This window comes from Rhamphochromis longiceps, linkage group LG6 (assembly GCF_057381845.1).
Source record: "Rhamphochromis longiceps isolate RC_006_pf linkage group LG6, R_longiceps_female_GT1.1, whole genome shotgun sequence".
NCBI lineage: Eukaryota > Metazoa > Chordata > Actinopteri > Cichliformes > Cichlidae > Rhamphochromis > Rhamphochromis longiceps.
The window spans coordinates 37,273,998-37,293,757 of record NC_140562.1 but is presented as its reverse complement, the minus strand read 5'-3'; the positions used below and the strand labels follow the sequence as shown (position 1 = coordinate 37,293,757).

The following is a 19,760-nucleotide window of genomic DNA, read 5'->3' as shown; positions in this document are numbered from 1 at the left end:
GGAGAAGTCTATCAGAATCCACATGGTGAACATTTTGCTCACATCACATATGTTAGGGGTGGGAAGATCCATTAATTTTAATGAACAAAAACTTGTTGATTCTTGATGTCATACACACGTTTTCCCTCATCACAGGTGAGGACGACTCAGAGTACAGACAGTGGACTCTGGACTTTGTGGACTGGTGTCAGCAGAACCACCTGCTGATCAACGCTGGGAAAACCAAGGAGTTGGTAGTGGATTTCTGGAGATGCAGACCCACCACACTGACACCGGTGAACATCCAGGGAGTGGACATTGAGATAGTGGACTCTTATAGAGATAGTGGGTGCTCACCTGAATAATAAGCTAGACTGGAGCCACAACACCGATGCTCTTTACAGGAAGGGTCATTGCAGACTCTACCTGCTGAGGCGGCTGAGGTCATTTGGAGTACAGGGAGCGCTTCTATGACTCTGTGGTGGCATCTGTCATATTTTACAGTGTTGTATGTTGGAGCAGCAGTTTATCTGCAGCTGAGAGGAAGAGGTTGGATAAACTCATTAGGAAGGCCAGCTCTGTTCTGGGATGCACCCTGGACCCTGTGCAGGTGGTGGGAGACAGAAGGACTCTGGCCAAAATAACATCTCTAATGGACAGAGTCTCCCACCCCATGCATGTAGATGTTGCTGAACTGCAGAGCTCCTTCAGTGACAGACTGCTGCATCCTAGATGCATGAAGGAGCGTTTCTGCAGGTCCTTCCTCCCTGCAGCTGTCAGACAGTACAATCAGAACTGCTCCCAACAATCATAGATGTTTACATCAGCGCTGTATCTTGCACTATTTTATAAACCGATTCACACTATAACCAGGGATTGCCTCTTATCTGTATTTAATTTTATTTAATTTAATAACAGTATGGTACTCAGTTTTTGGTAACCATTGTCCTTCATGCAAATATGTAAAAAATGTGTATGTTTCTGTTCTGTCTTGTGTACTGTTTGTTTGTATATGTGTCTTTCTGGCTGTTGTAACACCCAAATTTCCCCCTGTGGGACAATTAAAGGATTATTCTATTCTGTTCTATTCTATTCTATTCTATTCCAAATATGAAATAAAGTCTAAATGCTGACTGTAACGTGTTTTTAAATGTTTTTGTGTCATCGTGTACTCAACAGGTTCAGAAATGTTTTACTTTATTGCTCTCTTTCTAAAGACTATAAAACATCTTAGGCTCATGTGTCATAATGGAAATTTTGAAAAGAGGCACAGTCCTGAGTAATCATTACTTTTAGCTTTTCTATCTAGCAAGATGGCCTCAGGCTGCAACTTTATATTTGCTGTTATGTTTAATTTAATTCTCAGCCAAGTTTATATTGTCAAAATACTAATATTATCTTAGTATTCACCAATGTCATGAAATACCTTATGAAATATAAATATACCTTTTAAAAATACCTTCTTGGTTGATGAAAAACTGTGGAACTGTCACTATCATGACATTTGAAATTAAGTAAACACAAATAAGACAAAATTCAAGTCAGCAAACTGAGAGCCTTTTATTGCATCACGTTAGTATTTGAAGGATGTAGTAGCGACTTAGATGTGGAATTTGTGTACTCCAGAAGTTGTGCTGTGTTTGCTGTTTGAGACAGTTTAGGTATGGGTGGTGTGGGTACTTGAGGACACCACCTTGCCATCGCTTACTTCCTCAGTGATCACGACCACTTTTTTATTGGTGACGCTGGAAGATCCAGAGCTTTGGATGCTGTGAAAAGTACAGAGTTGGTGTTAAAATCAGTTTAAGATTTAAATTTGCAGAACTAGCTTATGGTGAAAGGGCTGAATTCTTCATTTTTCTTACCTGCCCTCTCCATCCAACAGCCTCCTATACTCTGCAATCTCCATTTCCAGGCGAGTTTTGATGTCGAGGAGCATCTTGTATTCTTGGCTCTGGCGATCAATATCAGCACGGAGCTGCATCAACTGTTCCTCCATGCCTGTCACTTGCATCTGGAGGCCTTGAAGCTTCATAGAATACCGCGCCTCTGTTTCAGCCAGAGAGTTTTCCAAACCTGCTTTCTATTGAAGAAAGGAAGGGGTAAAGAAAATCTGTCAAAAATCTGAAGCTGGGATTAGTGAATGAGTTCGAATAAAGCCAAATGATTTTATTTACCATGCTTAACTGTGACTGTAATTCAATCTCCAGGCCTTGCAATGTGCGACGGAGGTTAGTGATTTCTGTTTTGGATGTTTGCAGAATTTCTGTGTTCGCAGTCATCTCTTTGCTCAGCTCATCTGACTGCAACAGATATGAGACTCAATGCAAAGTTCATATATCACTAAATAACTTCAAACAACAATCTATGCATTGAAAATCAGATCTTCTTCAGTCTTACCTTTTGATCAAACCAAGCTTGAAGTTCTTTCTTTTTTTTGGCAGTTATAGATTCATATTGGTCACGGATCTCAGCCAAAACACTGTTCAGGTCTTGTTGTGGTGCTGCATCCACCTCCACATTGATCTGACCACTCATCTGGGTTCTCATTGCTGCCATTTCCTGGTGGACAAATGGTTCAGTATTTTAATTGAGTTGGTTGTATTGTACAGTTGAATAAATTTGTTCCATTTTTAATTTGCTTGAATGACTGTTCACTGTTTTCTACTGACCTCCTCGTGGTTTTTCTTAAGGAAAATGAGCTCCTCCTTGAGGCCTTCTATCTGCATCTCCAGGTCAGATCTGCATAGTGTCAGCTGATCCAATAGTCTCTTCAGCTCAGCAATATCTGCCTCTACTGATGTACGCATAGAAAGCTCGTTCTCATACCTGCAAGGCCACAAGTGATGAGATATTTCATCTCAACAGTTCTGTGTTTGTTTAGTGTAAATTAAAAATTCACAAGGTTCAACAGCATTTAACCACTACTATCCCTTACTTGGTTCTGAAGTCATCTGCTGCCAGTTTTGCATTCTCACAGGCCAGAAAGATGCGTCCATTGACAGAAATGGCATCCCGGATCTGTGTGATTATGAAATACCATTTTTTAAATAACTACTACATGTCTTTATATTTGTGCAAACATTAAAAACAACTGATTCTGACTTATATTTCAAAAGCAACTTCTTAAAGTTCATGCATTTCATAATAAATTAAAACGTGGTGTAGCATTCAGATTCACTACTCATGTGACATACCTTATCTCGCAGGTCAGCAATAGTGGCCTCATAAGCTGAGTAGTCACGGGCTGAAGGGGAGGTCTTATTTTCCAAGAACTGCCTGATCTTGAGCTCAAGTTCACCGTTGGCCTTCTCAAGCTTGCGCACTTTCTCCAAGTAGGAGGCCAGGCGGTCATTCAGGTTCTGCATGGTGGCCTTTTCATTGGCACCAACATTGATATCCCCGCCGCCAAAACCTGCACCACCACCAAAGGCTGCACCACCACCAAAGCCTGAACCGCCGCCAAAGGCTGCACCGCTACCAAAACCTCCACCACCACCTCCACTGGAAAAACCAAAACCACCACCACCACCAGAAACCGAAATTCTTGCTCCGTGTCCACCTGCACCACCGTGCACGCTTCTAGCATACATCCTTTGGACACTGCCTCCACCTCCACCTATGCCTGAACCTCCAAAGCGCCCAGAATAACTGCTATTGGATGTTGACAAAGACAGCATTGTGAAGGTTGCTCAGGTGGTCTGACTGCCTTGAACAGACGGAGATGGCTGAGATGCACAGCTCTGCTGCTGGACCCTTTTTATGCTGCAAAAAGCTGCTGCTGCCTTCAGTGTGGGTGGTGTCATGCAGGCACAAAGGGAGGAGCATTACCTAAAATGGGTGTTCAGCCCAAGTGTTCACACAGATATGCATTTTGTGCAATCATAAAAAGGAGAAAGTAGGATTAAGTATTTACTGCATTTGTAAGGTATCCAAATTTTACAACTGGCTTCAATTCATGCTGAATATTGTCATTATTTCATTCAATATTATTCTGTATTCTGTTGTTCGATATTATTGTGCATAAGGACACCAGTATCTTTATTATTGCAGAACGTTGTGTAAATTGTAAAACAGCCACACCCATCAACATGTGCCTCAAGTTAGTTATACAGTTAAAACTGTTCTGTCAGGTGATGGGACCTCATTAATTTTGTAGCATAATTTTTGAAAAAAAGAGCCAAACCAGGCAAGCCACACCTGTTTTGTTCCCAAGGTAATAAGCACTGCAAACACAAGTTGTTTTTTTTACTTGACTCTCAGCCAGCAGCACACTTATTCTCACACATCTTTTTTTCCCTCAATGTTACCTTAAAATATCATCTTTTATGTGTTTGTTCATTTTGCCCTGCAATAGCCTGCAGGTTTGCCTAGCAGAGTATTATAGATGTCAAAGAAGACTTAGCCTTATTCAAGATTTGGCACTGCACTGCTGGAAAGCTCACCAGAAATGTGCTTGCTTGTTATTGACTTTTCTTGGCATTGTACTTTGACGTGTGCATCATGCCTGAATAAGAACAAGCTCTTGCTTGTTTGCTTCTTTCCATCTCTCCACACCAATTTTAAGTCATTTACAATACCCTGGGGGATTTTGCTCAACAGTTCCACATCAGTCTGGTGCAAATGTTAGATTTACCATTTACCTACCATTTACCTATCTATTTGAAAAATTGCAAAGCATTTACCTTTTCTCTTTACTCTATAGTGTCTTTATATTCTTTTCTTCTTTTTTTCATTTTTAATGTAGAAAATGATTCTAACAATGCTTTTATTTTGTTTCTAGCCAGTAAAAAGTTTCCCTTTGCCTCACAGAAATGACTGCTGCAGAACTTGCACATACACAGTAGATTTAGCAATTACTACTTAGCAAAACCAGATGCTGCTAATCATTTGCAAGTTGCAAAGCTGTCTCTTGCATGTGCTAAACAGCTGTAAATTATATCTGAGATGCTGACTGGTTATTCATAACAGAGGATAATTTATGTGCACAGAGCATAACAAATAGTGCACTTGAATCACTTAGATGAAGTTCATCCCTTCATGTCATTTGCTAAATATATATTTTTGGATTTTCTGCTGATTAACATTTTAGAGTGTATAACATGCAAAAAGATTGGTCAGAAAAACAAATGTTAAAGAAATAATAATGTGTCGTAAATGACAGAACATTTTTAGCAACAAGCGTCAGTGTCATGAAAGTGATTCAGTAACGCTGACTTACTATATTACTACCAACACAATTGATTTAAAAATAAATAAATTACTTGAATGAAAATAAATTTGTTACTGTGAGAGTACAAAGGAACATTTATTAACTTCTAGGTATGAACATTTTAATAATGTGGCTAATTGGCTGCTGTCAAGAATCCTGTCAAAATGATGAACAGCTCATGTTTCCTTAGGCATTAGGCAAAACCTGCACAGACAGGAATCTCATACTCACTGATCTGTAGATCACGAAATCAATGGAAAGCTACACAACATGACAAAGTGCATTCACTTAAATATTTTTACTTACTTGTGCTAGAATGAAACATTGCATGAAGAAGTATTAGAGTTAGTTTGGTTAGTTTGGAGGTGTTTTAAAACTTGCCACCCCTGCCGTCAGCATTATGTTAGCAATTAGCCAAGATTTTAATTCTCCAATATAACCACTAACTTCTACACCCAAGAGTGCACTTCCCTTTTTCATAAAAGATGATCTATTGATGCAAATCCAAATGTAAAGAAAAGTAGCACAAACACTTATTTTATTCACAATAGAACATAGAATTCAAGTCATACATTTAAACTGAGGAAATGTATTATTTTAAGGAAAATATGAGTCCATTTTGAATTGGACTGCTGCAACACTTCTCTAAAAAGTTGTGATGGGGGCAGGAAAAGGCTGGAAAAGTAAGTGGAATTAAAAAGAAACAGGTAGAGGAAAATACAACTAATTAGGTTAACTGGCGACAGTTTAGTAACATGATTAGGTTTAAAAAGAGGATCTTAGAGAGGCGTTTTTCAAAGGTACAGATCAGTGTAGGTTCACCAATCTCCTGAAAAAAAAACCATTTAATGTAACTCAACGTATAACTTAAGACTGAATATTTCTTCATCTAAAGCACATAATATCATCAAAAAGACAATCTGGAGAAATCTCTGTGCACAGGGAACTGAAAATCAGTACTTAGATGCTTGCGATCACCCTCAGGTGGTGCTGCGTTAAAAGCAGGCATGATCCTGTCAATTCGCTGTGCCAGCCACAAATACAGGTTAAAGCTGGATCGTGCCACAAAGAAGCAATATATGAGCATGATCCAGAAAAGCCACTGTCTTCTCTGGACCACCAAAGCTCATTCTAAAATGGACTGAGGCAAAGTGAAAAACTGTTCCATGGTCAGACAAATGGAAAGTTGACATTCTGTTTGGACAATATTAACACTCCATTCTCTGGACTGAAGCAGAAAGGGTCCGTCCAGCTTGTCATCCATGCTTAGTTTGAAAGACTGCATCTCTGCACTGGGGAGGATTAGTTGCCATGAAACTGCGAGCTTGCCTCTGGAAAGGCACCACCAATGCTGATATCTTTTTCAGGCAAAGATTTTTCATATTTTGGTAAAGTATGTGTTTTAGTATAGTAAGCTAAACCACATTCATTCCAATCCTTTCACCAATTCAAAACATCAGGTGCATCATGAAACAAAAAGCACAACACAGAAGAGCCAGGACTTTGGGCAGCTATATCAAACAAGAATGGGACAACAATCCTGTCTCAAAACTCCAACAACTGCTCTCCTCAGTTGCCAGGTGTTCATGGACTGCTGTTAAAAGAAGACAGCCGATGCTACATAGTGAAAAACATTGCCCTTCTGTGTTCTATTGTGAGTAAAATATAGGTTTAGGAGATTTTCTAAATCTTGTCATTCTGTGTCTATTTACATTCTACACAGGGTCCCAACTTTTTTGGAATTGCATTTGTAAATATGTTGAATGGGGGGGGGGGGGGGGGGGGGGGGGGAATCAAAATAAAAAATGAATTTTCACAAAGGTCTTGTTCAAGGTCTTGTACTAAATATATATTTTAAAAAGTGTCAAATGTTCGCTTGTTAAAAAGTCACCGGTTGCCTTCGGGTGTGGGCCTACTACGCTCTTGTTGATTGCGAAACAATTTGCACACTTGTTTTCTTTGACAGTAAAAACCGTGCTGTGGTTTTACATCAGTTCTGTTGATTAGCGTAATTGTATGTGTAGGGCAAGGTGAGCTGTTGTGTGAAGTATGAAATTATGAATGAAGTATGAATGGTTGTAATTGAGATATTCCTGAGAACCAGTGCTGATGCCAATCACTTAAAGCCATAATCAGATCTTAAGAAGATAAGACTAAAAACAATATTCACTACATTTATGCCATTGTGGAAGACTATTGTATATAGCGTGAAGGAGAAATGTACTTGCAGTTAAACTTACTGGACTTTTGCCAAAAACCGTGTCCATAACTCTTCTGACAGATTTACAGTGTCACGTATCCAGTTTCTTGGAATGTCAAAGGCGTGTTCAAGCCTGAGTATAAAGTGCCTCATTGACAGAAATAAATGCAGCTTGGGGTGAGAACAGGAACACCATGTTTAAAATGTGCTGTGACATGATCAAATAGCTTAGAGAGCTTTTTCCTGGGTGTGAGTATGTTACATATGAGCCAGTATAAAACAATATCTCCCCCCTTTAGGCAAGAAAGCGAGAGTTCTGATGATTCATTACAGAATCATTTGGGTTTTTTTTTGCTCATCTGCCTTTCTCCATGTGTGCACTCTCAGATTTACAGGTACAGCGAAAGTCCATTTCATTCTCTACAGGTATAGTCTACACAAATATAACTATTGCGACCAGTCGTGTATACATTTTTGTGGTTCATTTTCAGGTGCATTCAGGTGTATTTTAGCACAAAGTCACAATCTTTCCAGGAGTGGACAGCAAATACAGCCTAAAGTCTGAAAACCTCTTCAGGCCTCAGCATGTTAAGATCATAACAATTCAATACACTAAACTAATGTGGCTTGTTTGAAAGGGTTTTCAGGAGAAAGAATAATATGGCTCCAATGCTTAGGTTTGCAAAGTTGCAATTGAACAAACCACGAGACTTCTGGAACAATGTCTTGTGAAGAGGTAAGACCAAAAAAGAGATGTTTTTTCAGAATGCACAGAACAGTTTTAGGCAAACCAAACACAGCATATCAGCACAAGCACTTCATAGAAACTGTCAGCATGGTCAAGGAGGGGTAATGATGCAGGATTGTTTTCCACTCACAGGATCTTGGCACCTTGCAGTCACTAAGTCGACCATATACCAAAGTATTCTAGAATTGAATGTGATACTAACATCTAAAGCTTGGCCTAAATTGTGTCATGCAAAAAGACAATGATCCCAAGCACACTTGCAAATCTACAACAGAATGACTGAAAAAGAAAAGAGTCAAGGAGTTGCAATGGCCCAAAATCCAAACCCCAACTTGATTGAAATAGTGTGGCAGGCTCTTGAGAGCTGTGCATGAAATGAACACCCACAAACTTCAAAGAACTGAACCAACAATGTACAAATGAGTGTGCCAAAATTCCTCCACAAAGATCTAAAAAACAGATAAAGTTACAGGTGACTTCAAGTTACTGCTGCTAAAGAGGCTTCTACAAGCTAATGAGTCATGCTGTATGCTTTTTTATCACTGCATATATGTGGCTTGTATATGAGCAGGAAACATTTGTAACGTACAAACCACAAAGGTACAAAATAGACAATGTCAAGGTTAAAATGACAGTACCACAGACGGTACCAGCCCACGCTGTGATATGTCTAAAGGTGCAATAAGGTACTTTTTTCTGAGAATGTTTTGAGTTATTATGATTCAGGCCCAAACTGGTCTCTGTTGCCTCTTCCAGTGCCCTGCAATGACTGGCCACACCCTCTATAGCAAGGAACATCTCATTCAATAGGTCTGGAAATTTACAGCAGAGACAGCATAACAATGTTCACTGAGACAGATTTGCTTTTTTTACCATTAAAAAATTTGGGGATATAGATAAAGAGACCATGTGCACACAGTCAAACCCCACAATATCTATGCTATGCCGTACTAATATTCCCTCTGTAATGCAGGCAAGCAAGTAAAATACACAATTTCTGTTTCTTTTTATCAAACATACACAGACTGAGTGCAACAGAAAAACACACGTGCACTGAGAATCTGCCCACCATATGTGACTGCATTTTGCTTTTGAAATTATGCATAAGTTTGAACCCCTGAGGTAAATGTAACATTTGAATTTCACTTTAAAACATGACCTTATGCACATAAATTAGGAACCTAAGTTGCATACGGTCCAACAATTGTACAATTTTGTATGAACTACTTATGCTCAGGTTTAGTTTTAGATGATGAGTTGTATGAATGACTGCTTCGCCTTAACTTGATATTTCTTTGTGTAGAAAACAGCTGAAACAGCAAGGTTCACTTTTACAATTAAGGGCGATAATTACGTTTAATAGCACTTAGGATTGACCAGTGTGGCAAAGTACTGGAATACAAAAGCACCGAAAAGAAGGCAGTTTTGGGTTGAGTCATTTTAACCAGCAGATTAACTCATCAAAGCACTGAGAAGCTTTTTGTAGATCTCAAGCCTCCACTTGATTCAGCTCCACCCAAATAAAGATGCCTGTGATGAATCAAACATCATCTTCACTCATACTTAGAGCACAAGCTTGCATAACACAGGTATTCTGTGATATTTTATTTCTTTCCTTTCTTTTGTGTGTTTCCATGCCTGTGATCCAGTGTCACCCATTTTTCCAACAGTTCGGAAATAGCATCTGTAATGCGCCTTCATTTTTATGCTCTTTGCAGATCTTTGTCTATTGTTCTGTAAGGGAAACTGATCATGCTTCTAGAAGTCTCTTGTGTAGCAACAATCTGTTTCCACTTTAGCAAAATAAGCTTATACAATCAATCCACTGAAGTTGGGCCAGGACCACTTTTAAAAAGAAAACCAAAGGCGACACCTGGTGGTTAAATATGAAATTACAAGCTAAATACATCATTTGTTTTCACATACTCTTGTGATTTTTACCTCAGTAGTCAAACGAGAAAAGTACAGGAGACAGTGGCTTTATATTTTAAGTTGATTCTGTTAGCTCTGTGATTAAATGATCCCAAAGCAAGGTCAGTATTCAAAATATACTCCTCTTCTGGATGTGAAAACACATTTATAACTCAGAATAAAAAATAATGATAGTGATATTTTTTTTCATTTGCGGTATATATTGGAATGAAATACAATCAATCAGTCAATCATCATTATTTTTTTCAGCCTTTTATTCATAGTTTGGTTTCATACTTATCCAAAGGCTCGTGCACTGTGTAAAGATGAGCATTTTCTGCATTTTGCAATGTTTCGATTTATAATGAGATGAAAACAAAGAGAACTCCCCAGAAGAAACTAGCGTGCACTTTAACAACTTAGAAGCTCAGGTGAGGGGAGCACAGGTTACTGAACTGTTTCCACTTGGGTGGCCTCAGAGGAGGCGACCACCTGTCCATCAACAATTTCCTCGATGATTGTCTTCACTCGTTTTTCAATGTGGGGTTTACGCTCTGCAAAGACAATGCATCGCATCACTATAGTGTAAAGAGCTTATTTCAGTTTTACTGCGACAAGATCTGAAGTTCTGGTTCAGTGAGTGATGGAGATTCTTACCTTCCACTTCTACGACCTTGCTGATGACCACCACCCTAAGAAGAGCGTAAACATTTTTTTAAAAACATTTTTGTTTGCTTTAATTGATAATCGATTAAAAACAGATACATTTTTAATTTCTTACTCCTTTTTTTCATAGTGCTCTCCTTCTAGCAGCCTCCTATATTCAGCAATCTCCATTTCCAGCCTCATCTTGATGTCCAGTAGCTCATTATATTCTGTTTGCACCCGCAGAAGAGAGGCCTTCAGCTCCTGCAGCTCAGTCTCCAGGGTGGAGATGGTGACCTGCAGTTGTTGAAGCTGAAGACTATAGCGACTTTTCACTTCCTCCAAATTTTCCTGTAGGCATGTAATCTGCAGGACAGAGAGGTTACAACAGCTCCATGTGAGTACAGTCAGTGGGAAGAATCATTTCCTCTCTGTTACAGCAAATTAATATATGTCCTGATATGTTTGGAAAAAACTGATTTAATTTTTTAATCATTCCCCTTGCGCTAACAATTAAAACATTACGAACCTAATGTGCTTCAAATAGCAAAAGTAATTTTAACCAGGCTCGACATCTGCTGATGTCAACCAGTATGAAGCATTTCCCAATCAAATGTAGGGAAGCTATATGTATATTTGTCCTTTATTTGTTTTATTAATGTTTTTTTCATGTGTTTGTTTGATTTTTTGCAACATACTTTTTGGCTATTTTCTCATTTAACTCAGCTTTTGAGCAGAAATACACCACCAACATTATTTTGAAATTCATAAGTTCATGAATATGGTTTTTCATGACTGTTATAAACAGGGGGAATTAAAATAGCAGATAACTCTTAATTCCTTAAACATTTAAGGGGTGATTAGTGTTCTGTTATTGTTTCAGATGATGCATTTTATATTCTAGGATTCTATTTTTTTTTTTTCATTTGCTTGCTCAGTCACTATGTGTTAATAGACCTCTCTGCGCTGAACCACACTTGTTATTAATCTCTGTCTCTCTTCCACAGCATGTCTTTATCCTGTTTTCCTTCTCTCACTTCAACCGTCTTGAGTTTCTTGCCACATTGCAAAATGTCACAATGATTTTAGTTAAAAAATATTGAAAGGTCATGATCACATGTGAGTTCATAAAATACGGCAGTTATGTTATGTCGTAGTGTTGAATACTGATTATATTTTTTAAATGAGCCTCCAAGGCAATGTTTGTTTGTTGTCTCTCCTCTCCTTGTTTCTCTTTCCTGCCTCCTCTGCTTGCAGCTGTGTCACCAAGATACCAGAGATAGGTACAATATGAGAAAAAAAGAGCGGGTCTGCTACTTCTTAGCTTCAGCAAGCTGAGATTATTAGACCTAACACTGCGATGTGCATTTGGCTTCAGTTACAAAACCTTCATATCCAGTACTTTTGGGTTGTTATTCCATACCTCTGTGTGTGCGCTTTGCCGGCTTATCATCAAACTTTGGTAGGTCTTCTTCAGAGTGGACAACTCTTTGTGAAACGTTTTCACATCTGTTTGGGAAACAATGATTTCCTTCTGGAGAATTTCCACCTTTTTAAAAGAAAGCATTCAAAATTCAATAAGAAAATTTGAACTTTTTTTTTTTTTTTTAAAGGATCTACCGGAGTCGTTTTGAACATTTTAGGAACCTCACCTTCGACTGGAACCATTTCTCGACTTCCAGCTTGTTCTTGCTCCCCACAGTTTCATACTGCTCCCTCATTTCCTCCAGGACCTTTGTCAAATCTGTAGAGTGTGCACTGTCCACCTCTACATTTACAGAGCCACTGCATTGGATGCTCAACTGGCTCATCTCCTGCAACATGCAAAACAAACAAACAAAAAACACAACAACAAAAAAAAGTGTTTAAATCTCCAATCCATCCAGAAGTGTAAGCGCTTCCACCACCAGCAGATGGCGACACTGCACCATGGAAAGCATTGACTCACGCAATCTCTTTAGCAGTGTTTAATAGGTTTGTTTTTCTATTATACGCCTTTTACCTCCTTGTGATTCGCCTTCATTTGCGCCAGCTCTGCTTTCAGATCCTCTATGCTTAGCTCCAAGTCACTGATGCCAAGAGTCAAGCTGTCGCGGACTGCTCGGAGACGGGATACGTCAGCCTCCACGGTCAAATGCAAGTTCATCTCCATGTCATATCTACAGAAGAAAAGCAGCCCTTTCAGATGCCATTATTTTCACGATTTTGATGGGGGTAACGATTGTATGGTCTCAAAAGAAAAAAATAAATAATAAAACAAAAACTCCCAAATGTAGTGGGATTTCTTTTCATATTTGGTATAAAGTAATATGGGGTAGAAAGAAATTGTCATGGTCCTGGGTCTTTTGACCCAGCGTTTTAAGTTTGAGTTTATTTTGTTCATTAGGTTATCTAAGTTCATTTGGTTATTAGACTCCTTGTGTTTTCTTCCCCTGTATTTAAGCTTCCCCTCACCCTTCGTGTTTCATGCTGCGTGACTTATGTTATCAAGTTTGTATTATTATGCCTAAGTGTTTCTAGTTATTATTTTCCCCTCGTGTTTCCAACCATGTTAAATCTCCCCTGCTCTTCATGCGTTTCATGTCTGTGTCTTACGTTGTCAAGTTCGGGTTGTCATGTCTATGTCTCATTATGTTTCCTGTTTTATTGTGAAGAGGTCTGGTGTTCTGTGTTCATCATGTTCAGTTTTACTCTCCCACTGTGACGTCATTATGTTCATGTGTGCCAGCTGTTTCCTCATGTGTCTCCACTTCCCCTAATCACCTCCTGTGTATTTAAGTCCTCTGTTTTCAGTGTGTGATTGTCAGGTCGTCTGTTGTCCACGCCATGTTTCCTATGCCATGCTTCCAAGTTTCTTGTCTAGGTTTTTCTTATTGTTTGTTTAGATTTCCCAGTTTAGGTTTGTGTTAATTTTGCTTCAGTTTGCCTTGCCCTTTGTTTGTACCTTTTTTACCAGCCATATTAAACGGCTCGCTTTTTGTTAACATTAAAGTTTTGTTCCCTGTTCCTTGGAGTCTGCATTTTGGGTCCTTTTTCAATTCATACAGTCTGCCCTCGCCAGAGTGTGACAGAAATACCACGGAGCAACAAAGGAATGTAAACCTACTTCATTTTAAAGTCTTCCGCTGCCAATTGAGCATTGTCAAGCTGCACGTGGATGGCCTGGTTCTCTGCAAATCTTCTTGCAATCTAATTGGAGAAAATGAATAAACTGTCTGAAATTCTGACCGCGTATAGGCTATACTCTTCATTTATTGATATTGAGCAAATTATTTTGCATTCCGCAGCAGTTCAGCTTTCTTTGGATGCCATCTATCAGTCACATAGCGTACAACGGGTTCTAACCCTTCAAATCCACACTTCAGCATTAATTGGTGTCAATAATTTTTGTGATAGTAAAACAATGGAAAGATGTTTCAGTCGCCTGCATAGATGTTTACTTCGGGTGTTTGGCAATGTTCGAGGTTTCGTGTGTGTGCATTGTAAAATGGTTTGCTTTTCAGTGTGTTGTGTTATGTAAAGTGTGAGAGGTACCTCGGCTCTCAGGTCACTGATGGTGGAAAAATAGCCACCGTAGTTCTTGGTAACAACAGTTGACTTTTGTTGACAGAACTCAGCGATGTTCAGTTCCAGCTGCCTATTTTTGGCCTCCAGAGAACGCACCTGCACATCACGAGGAAATACTGGTTCATACAAGCAGGCTATCATTATTTGTCTGAAAGCAACTGTTCTACATTTTTCCATTTGGTAAAATTTCATATGTTTTTTTTTTTTGTTAGTTTGTTTTGGGGTTTGGGTTTTTTTTGTGTGTGTGTTCATTATTGTATGTGAGTATGTTGATCCTTTACTCACTACAACAATATAAAGACACCCCATTATAAGTGCTGCATGAAAAAATTCAATAAGATAAGAGAAACCTTAATTAGTCCCACATGTGGGATTTTTTTTTTTTTTTTTTTTTTTTTTTTTTTTGGTCAAGTACAAGTTTAAAACAGAAAGTACAAGTTTAAGAGCAGTAAAACATTAAGGGGAAAAAAGCAATAGAATAGGATAAGATAATAGAATAAAGGGGGTTAGGGTTAGGTCAATATGTACTGTTAGAAACTGTTATTTTACTATATGGAAATTAATCTTATTATTTATTAACTAGTGATTACAAATGCAAATTGTTAAAAGTAAATAAAGGGGGGGAGTAATTCTTGCAACTAGCGCTCATCAGTAAAACCTACTTTTGCCAAGTAATCAGCCAGGCGGTCGTTGAGGTCCTGCATGGTTGCCTTCCCATCTCCGACTACAGAAGTCTCTCCATATGAGCCCACGGACCCTAAAGAGAAGACAGAGTTGGATCTTGAGATGCGGGTCCCATAACCTCCAGCTCCGCCATGCACACTGGGTGTGTAGCCAACAGAGGACGTGCTACTCTGCTTCCATCCGCCCAGGCTGCTGGAACTGTAGGTTCTCTGCTTAACGCTGTAGCTGCTCTGCTGGGTCAAAGAGGCTGCCATGGTGAGAGGAGGTTGTCGTGATGCGAGGCTGATGGTGAGCACAGAAGGAATGTCTCCGAGGTGTGATCCTGCAAGACACAGCAGGGTATTTTATAGGGTTCTTAGTGAGGGGGGCAGTCTCAAATGCCATGCAACAACAACAGTGTGGTATGCAGATAATAGTTTTTGATGTCTTTGTTTTTGTTTCCATCTATTGGGTGTGTAAGTCTTCATTAGACAAACTTTGATGAAAGACAAGTGGAACATCTAGTCAGACAGCTTAACTGATAACTATGCTGAAATCCAGCCAAAACCTAAGATGTGGCTAATTATTTCTTCTTAACTCATTACACTTCCTACTCGTTACTTTATGGGGCACAGATGAATGCTAAGATGATTTTAAGTGAGTTACCCAAAAGAAGCTGAAAAGACAACAAACAAGAGTAAAATAATTATATAAAAATGGGGGGAGAAGGTATTTGGATGGGTATGATCAGTTTCTTTTTTTTTTAATTAATTTCACTGCATTTGATAGTTAAGTTTTTTTTTCTCTAAAATGCAAGTCAGCAGGTGCATCATGGCAGGTAGCGTGATCAACTTTTTCATGTTCACCCTGACTGAGAAGGTAAGTTTAACAAAAAGATCACTATCACAACCACCTATGAGCAGTAATTATGCCTAAGCCAGTGGTATTTGTTAAGCCTTTCTGGGGGTGTAAGACAGCTTCATCTGCACATACCAAACAATGAGTGGTATGTTGGTAACAGTTTTAATACAAACAATTTGCAAAACCAACAAATACGCTCTGTAAAAAACCCAAGAGCTACATCTCAGAGTCTACAGGCCTCAGTTACCTTGAGAAACACTGATGAAAAAGATTAGACAGCACAGTGGAAAGCCTCTTCTCTTTAAAAAGAGCATGGCAGAATAGTTTGGCAATGCAAATCTGCCTCTGAACAAAGCACAAGATTTGTGTAACAATGTACTTTGGACAGACAAGATCAGCGTGGAGATGTCTAGGCATAATGCACGCAATATCAGTACAAACAGCTCATACCAGCTGTCAGGCACAGTGATGGATATTTCAGGGTTTGGGCTTATTTTGCAGTCACAGGACCTGGGCACCCAAATTCCAGACCTTTACCTGACTGAAATGCCAGGAAAGGACCTTAACAGAGCTGTACAAAAATGAAAGTCAGCAAATCTGAATAAACTGTGTGTGTGTGTGTGTGTGTGTGTGTGTGTGTGTGTGTGTGTGTGTGTGTGTGTGTGTATTCTAATATAGTATCTTTAAAATAATAAGTAAACAGCAGAGCTCTGTAATCTGTGTCTGTGTTCTTGTATTATGTTATTAGTCTCTCCTTATCTCAAACTGCACCACACAAAGACACTTGTGGACAAAATGAAAAGTATTATATGCACGAGGTTTTACATGCACTCATGTGAAAGAAAAAGGATTTAACTATTAGAAACTGGTTCCTCTGCACAACCACAATTTTGTTTGAGAGGCTAAAGCTATTTTTGTTCTGTGAATTGAAAGAAGCAGACAACAACATTAATAGCTGTTGGCACCATAAATGATTTTAAATATACACCCGTCCAAATAGAGCTGTGAACTCTGTTCCAGACCACCACCCCCACCCAAACATACCAAAACAAGACGCTGTCACACCTTTTTCTCTGGAAGCTCAGGTAACATGTGGTCAGAGTAAACCTTTCTGAAGTGACTAACAAGAACCTGAAAATCATTTTAACCTTTGTGGAACACACCCATACTGCTGACATGCATGACTGAGTACACTGTAGTATTTTACATGGCACTATTCAGTGGAACCGACCTTTACATGTATACAGATTTCAGACCTAAATGCCAAATAAGCTTTACCATATTGTTAAAGAGCCTTTAATCAGCCCTCACCACAATTTGTCTTTAAACTTCAACATTTCTTCAAAACAATCCTGTTTGGTATTCTTTATTGTGGATTTTACAAAAAAATCATTTATGGAATATCAGCAAAATTATTCCTTAAACTGCGAGGTCCGATTCTGGGATATATTTGGAATTTCAAAGGGAAAGTTTTATCGGGAAGTTTTGCATTGGAAACACTACTCATGTGTAATGTAGACGTCTTATCATAACCTTTCACCAGCATGACGGAATTTGAAGACACGTACCTGAGACGAGACAAGAGAAAATCAGTGACAGTGACTAAAACCTGCACCAAACATCCGATGCAGCCTTGAGCTAACAGTGTGTGTGGGTATGAATCTGAACTAAATAACAAGTGAAAGGAGCAGTTTGTCAAGAGCAGGTGGTGTCTGTGGACATTATCAGATTTTACTGATGGGTGTGTGTCCCTTTAGTCTGCAGATAACAAAAATGAAATATTTAGACCAGTAATAATCTGTCTAGCAGTGTATTAGAAGATATTAGACTGAGGTTGGATAAAGGTCACATATGCCTTTCTATCAACTTGCAGGCTCGTGTTCTGTATGTATTACAAATTAGTTATAATACCCTGAGGCAGTTTGTAGATTCATACATTGAAGTACATTTGCTGCTCTCCATTGTGCTGTTATCACTTTTATTGCATAAATCAAAGTAGCAGACAATCATTCACAGCGGACAGACCACACTTTCACTGCCTGGAAGAAAAATATATGAAGGCTGAGTTTCTACAAGCAGTTAAACATCACACATTATCAGGGGACGCTGGATTCAGAGTAACTGGGACACTTGAAAAAAAAATCTATACAGTACTGTATGTAAACAGAGCTAATGTTATCCAAGCAAGTATGACTTTTGCTAAAAGGGTGGTGTGTACGTCATGTGGAAAGTACAGGCTGCAGCATGACAGTAATAAATTATGCACATTTTATATTTGATGTATCACCGTTTAACTTCGCTTTTTAAACATATGTCAAGAAAACGTTTCACAGAAATGTTTACAGCCTGAACATTATGAAGGACATCTGTGTAACGTCTATGTAACTTTCTACTTTTTTTTCTTTAAAGCTGCAGGTAAATACATTCAATCCAAGTATGAATGAATGTGATGTGTTTTGTTTTATAATTGGGGGTAATTTCAATGATGATTCTGATTCATTAAGTGATTTTAGGTATCTTGTTTTCACTTGCTTTACTTTCACTTACATAGTTCATGCTAATATAAATAAATATCTGTGAATGTGATTGCGAATGGTTGTCTGTCTCTATGTCTTAGCCCTGCGTCAGGCTGATGACCCGTTCGGGGTGTATGACTCTTGACTCCATGGTAGCTGGAATAGGCTCCAGCCCCTCAGCGATTTTTTTAATGATAAATGGAAGAGAATGGATGAAAATATATAAAAAATATGAAGAGTAGCAATGTAAACAACATATAATGTGCAAATTGAAAGACTTGTATAGTATTCTCAATAAATACTACCAGTTAAAAAAAACTGAAAGAAATGGGACGTTGTTTAAATGTACGTTTCTGTACAGGTACAGGAAACCTGTGTTTCCTCCTCCCTAAAGTTGACTTTTTAACAGTGTCTTTATTGTTACATCAGATTTGTATTGTTTTAAATGGTTTCTAAGGAAATATTGGATTTTCAGTGTAAACACATCGAGTTGTTTTATTGTTATTGCAGTGCAAAAGAGGTCTTAAGTGACAAATATAATGATGTGTTTCTCCATGTAAACTTGCAGAATTTCCTTTGCGCACATCCTTTTTCCAATGTATCCATCTCTTAATCAAACGCTCTGTGGTGAACACCATTATCAGTATTTGATTGAAAGCCATTATGCTGACACCAAACTTGGGTATAAAAGAGACAGCCTGCTGGGAATCAGCAGTTGTGCACTGGAGACATCACGCTCATCACACTTTGTTGTGTACATATCTCATCCTATCTTCACAGGTACAGTAAGTTTGCCATTTTTGATACCTAATTTTTTTTAGAATACATCTCATGTTTACTCAAATGTTTCTTTCTTACTGCGCAGAGAGAATGTCAGGGAAAGTTTTCGTGGTATTTGCACTGCTGGTTGCTCTGCTTGTGTCTGGAGCAGCTTCCCCAACTGAAACCGGAGAGACTAAGGAGACAAATGTTCTCAAGCAGCTTCTAGCTAAACATGAGATGGCAAAAGACTCGGCTGGAAGACAGAGGCAAGCACCCCGCACTCACTCTGCACGGGTGGAACGACGGGCGCACCTTTCAGTTGATGAGCGCGAGATAATGACCAAACAAATAATGCAAGCAATTTCAGGTATGCTGCAGACTTGGGTGGGAAAGCTCTGTGATTGTCATCTTGTTTCACTTCAGCTAATTAGAGCAATGTGTGAATAGGCGGAGGTCCAAGACAATGCTCAGATTTGCATACTGAACCCTTTTGTTTGTGGTTCATGTACTGTAGGAATGGTTTGTTCACAGAGCTGATGAACTCCGAGTGCATGACGGATCGGGACTACCAGGGCTGGGTGGATTTTGGCCGCCGGGACACAGAATGAGGCACATCACAACAGCTGGAGAGCTGGCGCACTGCTTTTTTGTTCAGATTTTATAAAAAAAGTGGACGTTTACTTCCCATGCAACTTT

General features: G+C 38.9%; 3 protein-coding genes across 4 annotated transcripts; 1 reads left to right on the top strand and 2 right to left on the bottom strand.

Annotated features, from left to right (window-relative positions):
* Positions 1–1,520: 1,520 nt before the first annotated feature.
* LOC146668606 (keratin, type I cytoskeletal 50 kDa-like) lies at positions 1,521–3,720 on the bottom strand. The gene is made up of 7 exons (XM_085410566.1): positions 3,177–3,720; positions 2,918–3,000; positions 2,652–2,808; positions 2,380–2,541; positions 2,157–2,282; positions 1,845–2,062; positions 1,521–1,748 (listed from the first exon to the last, which is right to left on the bottom strand). The coding sequence occupies exons 1-7, from the start codon at positions 3,657–3,659 to the stop codon at positions 1,637–1,639; spliced, it is 1,341 nt and encodes a 446-aa protein (XP_085266692.1). The 5' UTR covers positions 3,660–3,720; the 3' UTR covers positions 1,521–1,636.
* A 6,607-nt stretch (positions 3,721–10,327) lies between these two features.
* Positions 10,328–15,252, bottom strand: LOC146668605 (keratin, type I cytoskeletal 19-like). The gene is made up of 9 exons (XM_085410568.1): positions 14,925–15,252; positions 14,230–14,358; positions 13,802–13,884; positions 12,698–12,854; positions 12,348–12,509; positions 12,119–12,244; positions 10,832–11,061; positions 10,708–10,742; positions 10,328–10,604 (listed from the first exon to the last, which is right to left on the bottom strand). Exons 1-9 carry the CDS (start codon positions 15,198–15,200, stop codon positions 10,498–10,500), a joined length of 1,305 nt encoding a protein of 434 aa, XP_085266694.1. The 5' UTR covers positions 15,201–15,252; the 3' UTR covers positions 10,328–10,497.
* A 3,794-nt stretch (positions 15,253–19,046) lies between these two features.
* On the top strand, positions 19,047–19,672 carry LOC146668604 (uncharacterized). Of its 2 annotated transcripts, XM_085410580.1 has the most exons (3): positions 19,047–19,087; positions 19,172–19,431; positions 19,596–19,672. In XM_085410580.1, the coding sequence occupies exons 2-3, from the start codon at positions 19,173–19,175 to the stop codon at positions 19,670–19,672; spliced, it is 336 nt and encodes a 111-aa protein (XP_085266706.1). In that variant the 5' UTR covers positions 19,047–19,087; position 19,172. The 2 variants fall into 2 exon arrangements, with proteins under 2 accessions (XP_085266706.1, XP_085266705.1); XM_085410579.1 differs by lacking the exon at positions 19,047–19,087 and having other exon boundaries at positions 19,173–19,431.
* The last annotated feature ends 88 nt before the right edge of the window (positions 19,673–19,760 follow it).

What these genes read in the sequence shown, in the direction of transcription:
- LOC146668606 (XM_085410566.1), bottom strand. Translation starts at nt 3,659, where the DNA reads ATGCTGTCTTTGTCAACATCCAATAGCAGTTATTCTGGGCGCTTTGGA. An exon ending in GCAGATGACTTCAGAACCAA is followed by an intron (nt 2,809 to 2,917) that starts GTAAGGGATAGT and finishes GTGGCCTTGCAG; the next exon opens with GTATGAGAACGAGCTTTCTA. An exon ending in TTAAGAAAAACCACGAGGAG is followed by an intron (nt 2,542 to 2,651) that starts GTCAGTAGAAAA and finishes TTTGTCCACCAG; the next exon opens with GAAATGGCAGCAATGAGAAC.
- LOC146668605 (XM_085410568.1), bottom strand. Translation starts at nt 15,200, where the DNA reads ATGGCAGCCTCTTTGACCCAGCAGAGCAGCTACAGCGTTAAGCAGAGA. An exon ending in TGGCTGATTACTTGGCAAAA is followed by an intron (nt 14,359 to 14,924) that starts GTAGGTTTTACT and finishes CGTGATGTGCAG; the next exon opens with GTGCGTTCTCTGGAGGCCAA. An exon ending in CAAGGTCGTAGAAGTGGAAG is followed by an intron (nt 10,605 to 10,707) that starts GTAAGAATCTCC and finishes TTGTCTTTGCAG; the next exon opens with AGCGTAAACCCCACATTGAA.
- LOC146668604 (XM_085410580.1), top strand. Translation starts at nt 19,173, where the DNA reads ATGTCAGGGAAAGTTTTCGTGGTATTTGCACTGCTGGTTGCTCTGCTT. An exon ending in AATAATGCAAGCAATTTCAG is followed by an intron (nt 19,432 to 19,595) that starts GTATGCTGCAGA and finishes GTTTGTTCACAG; the next exon opens with AGCTGATGAACTCCGAGTGC.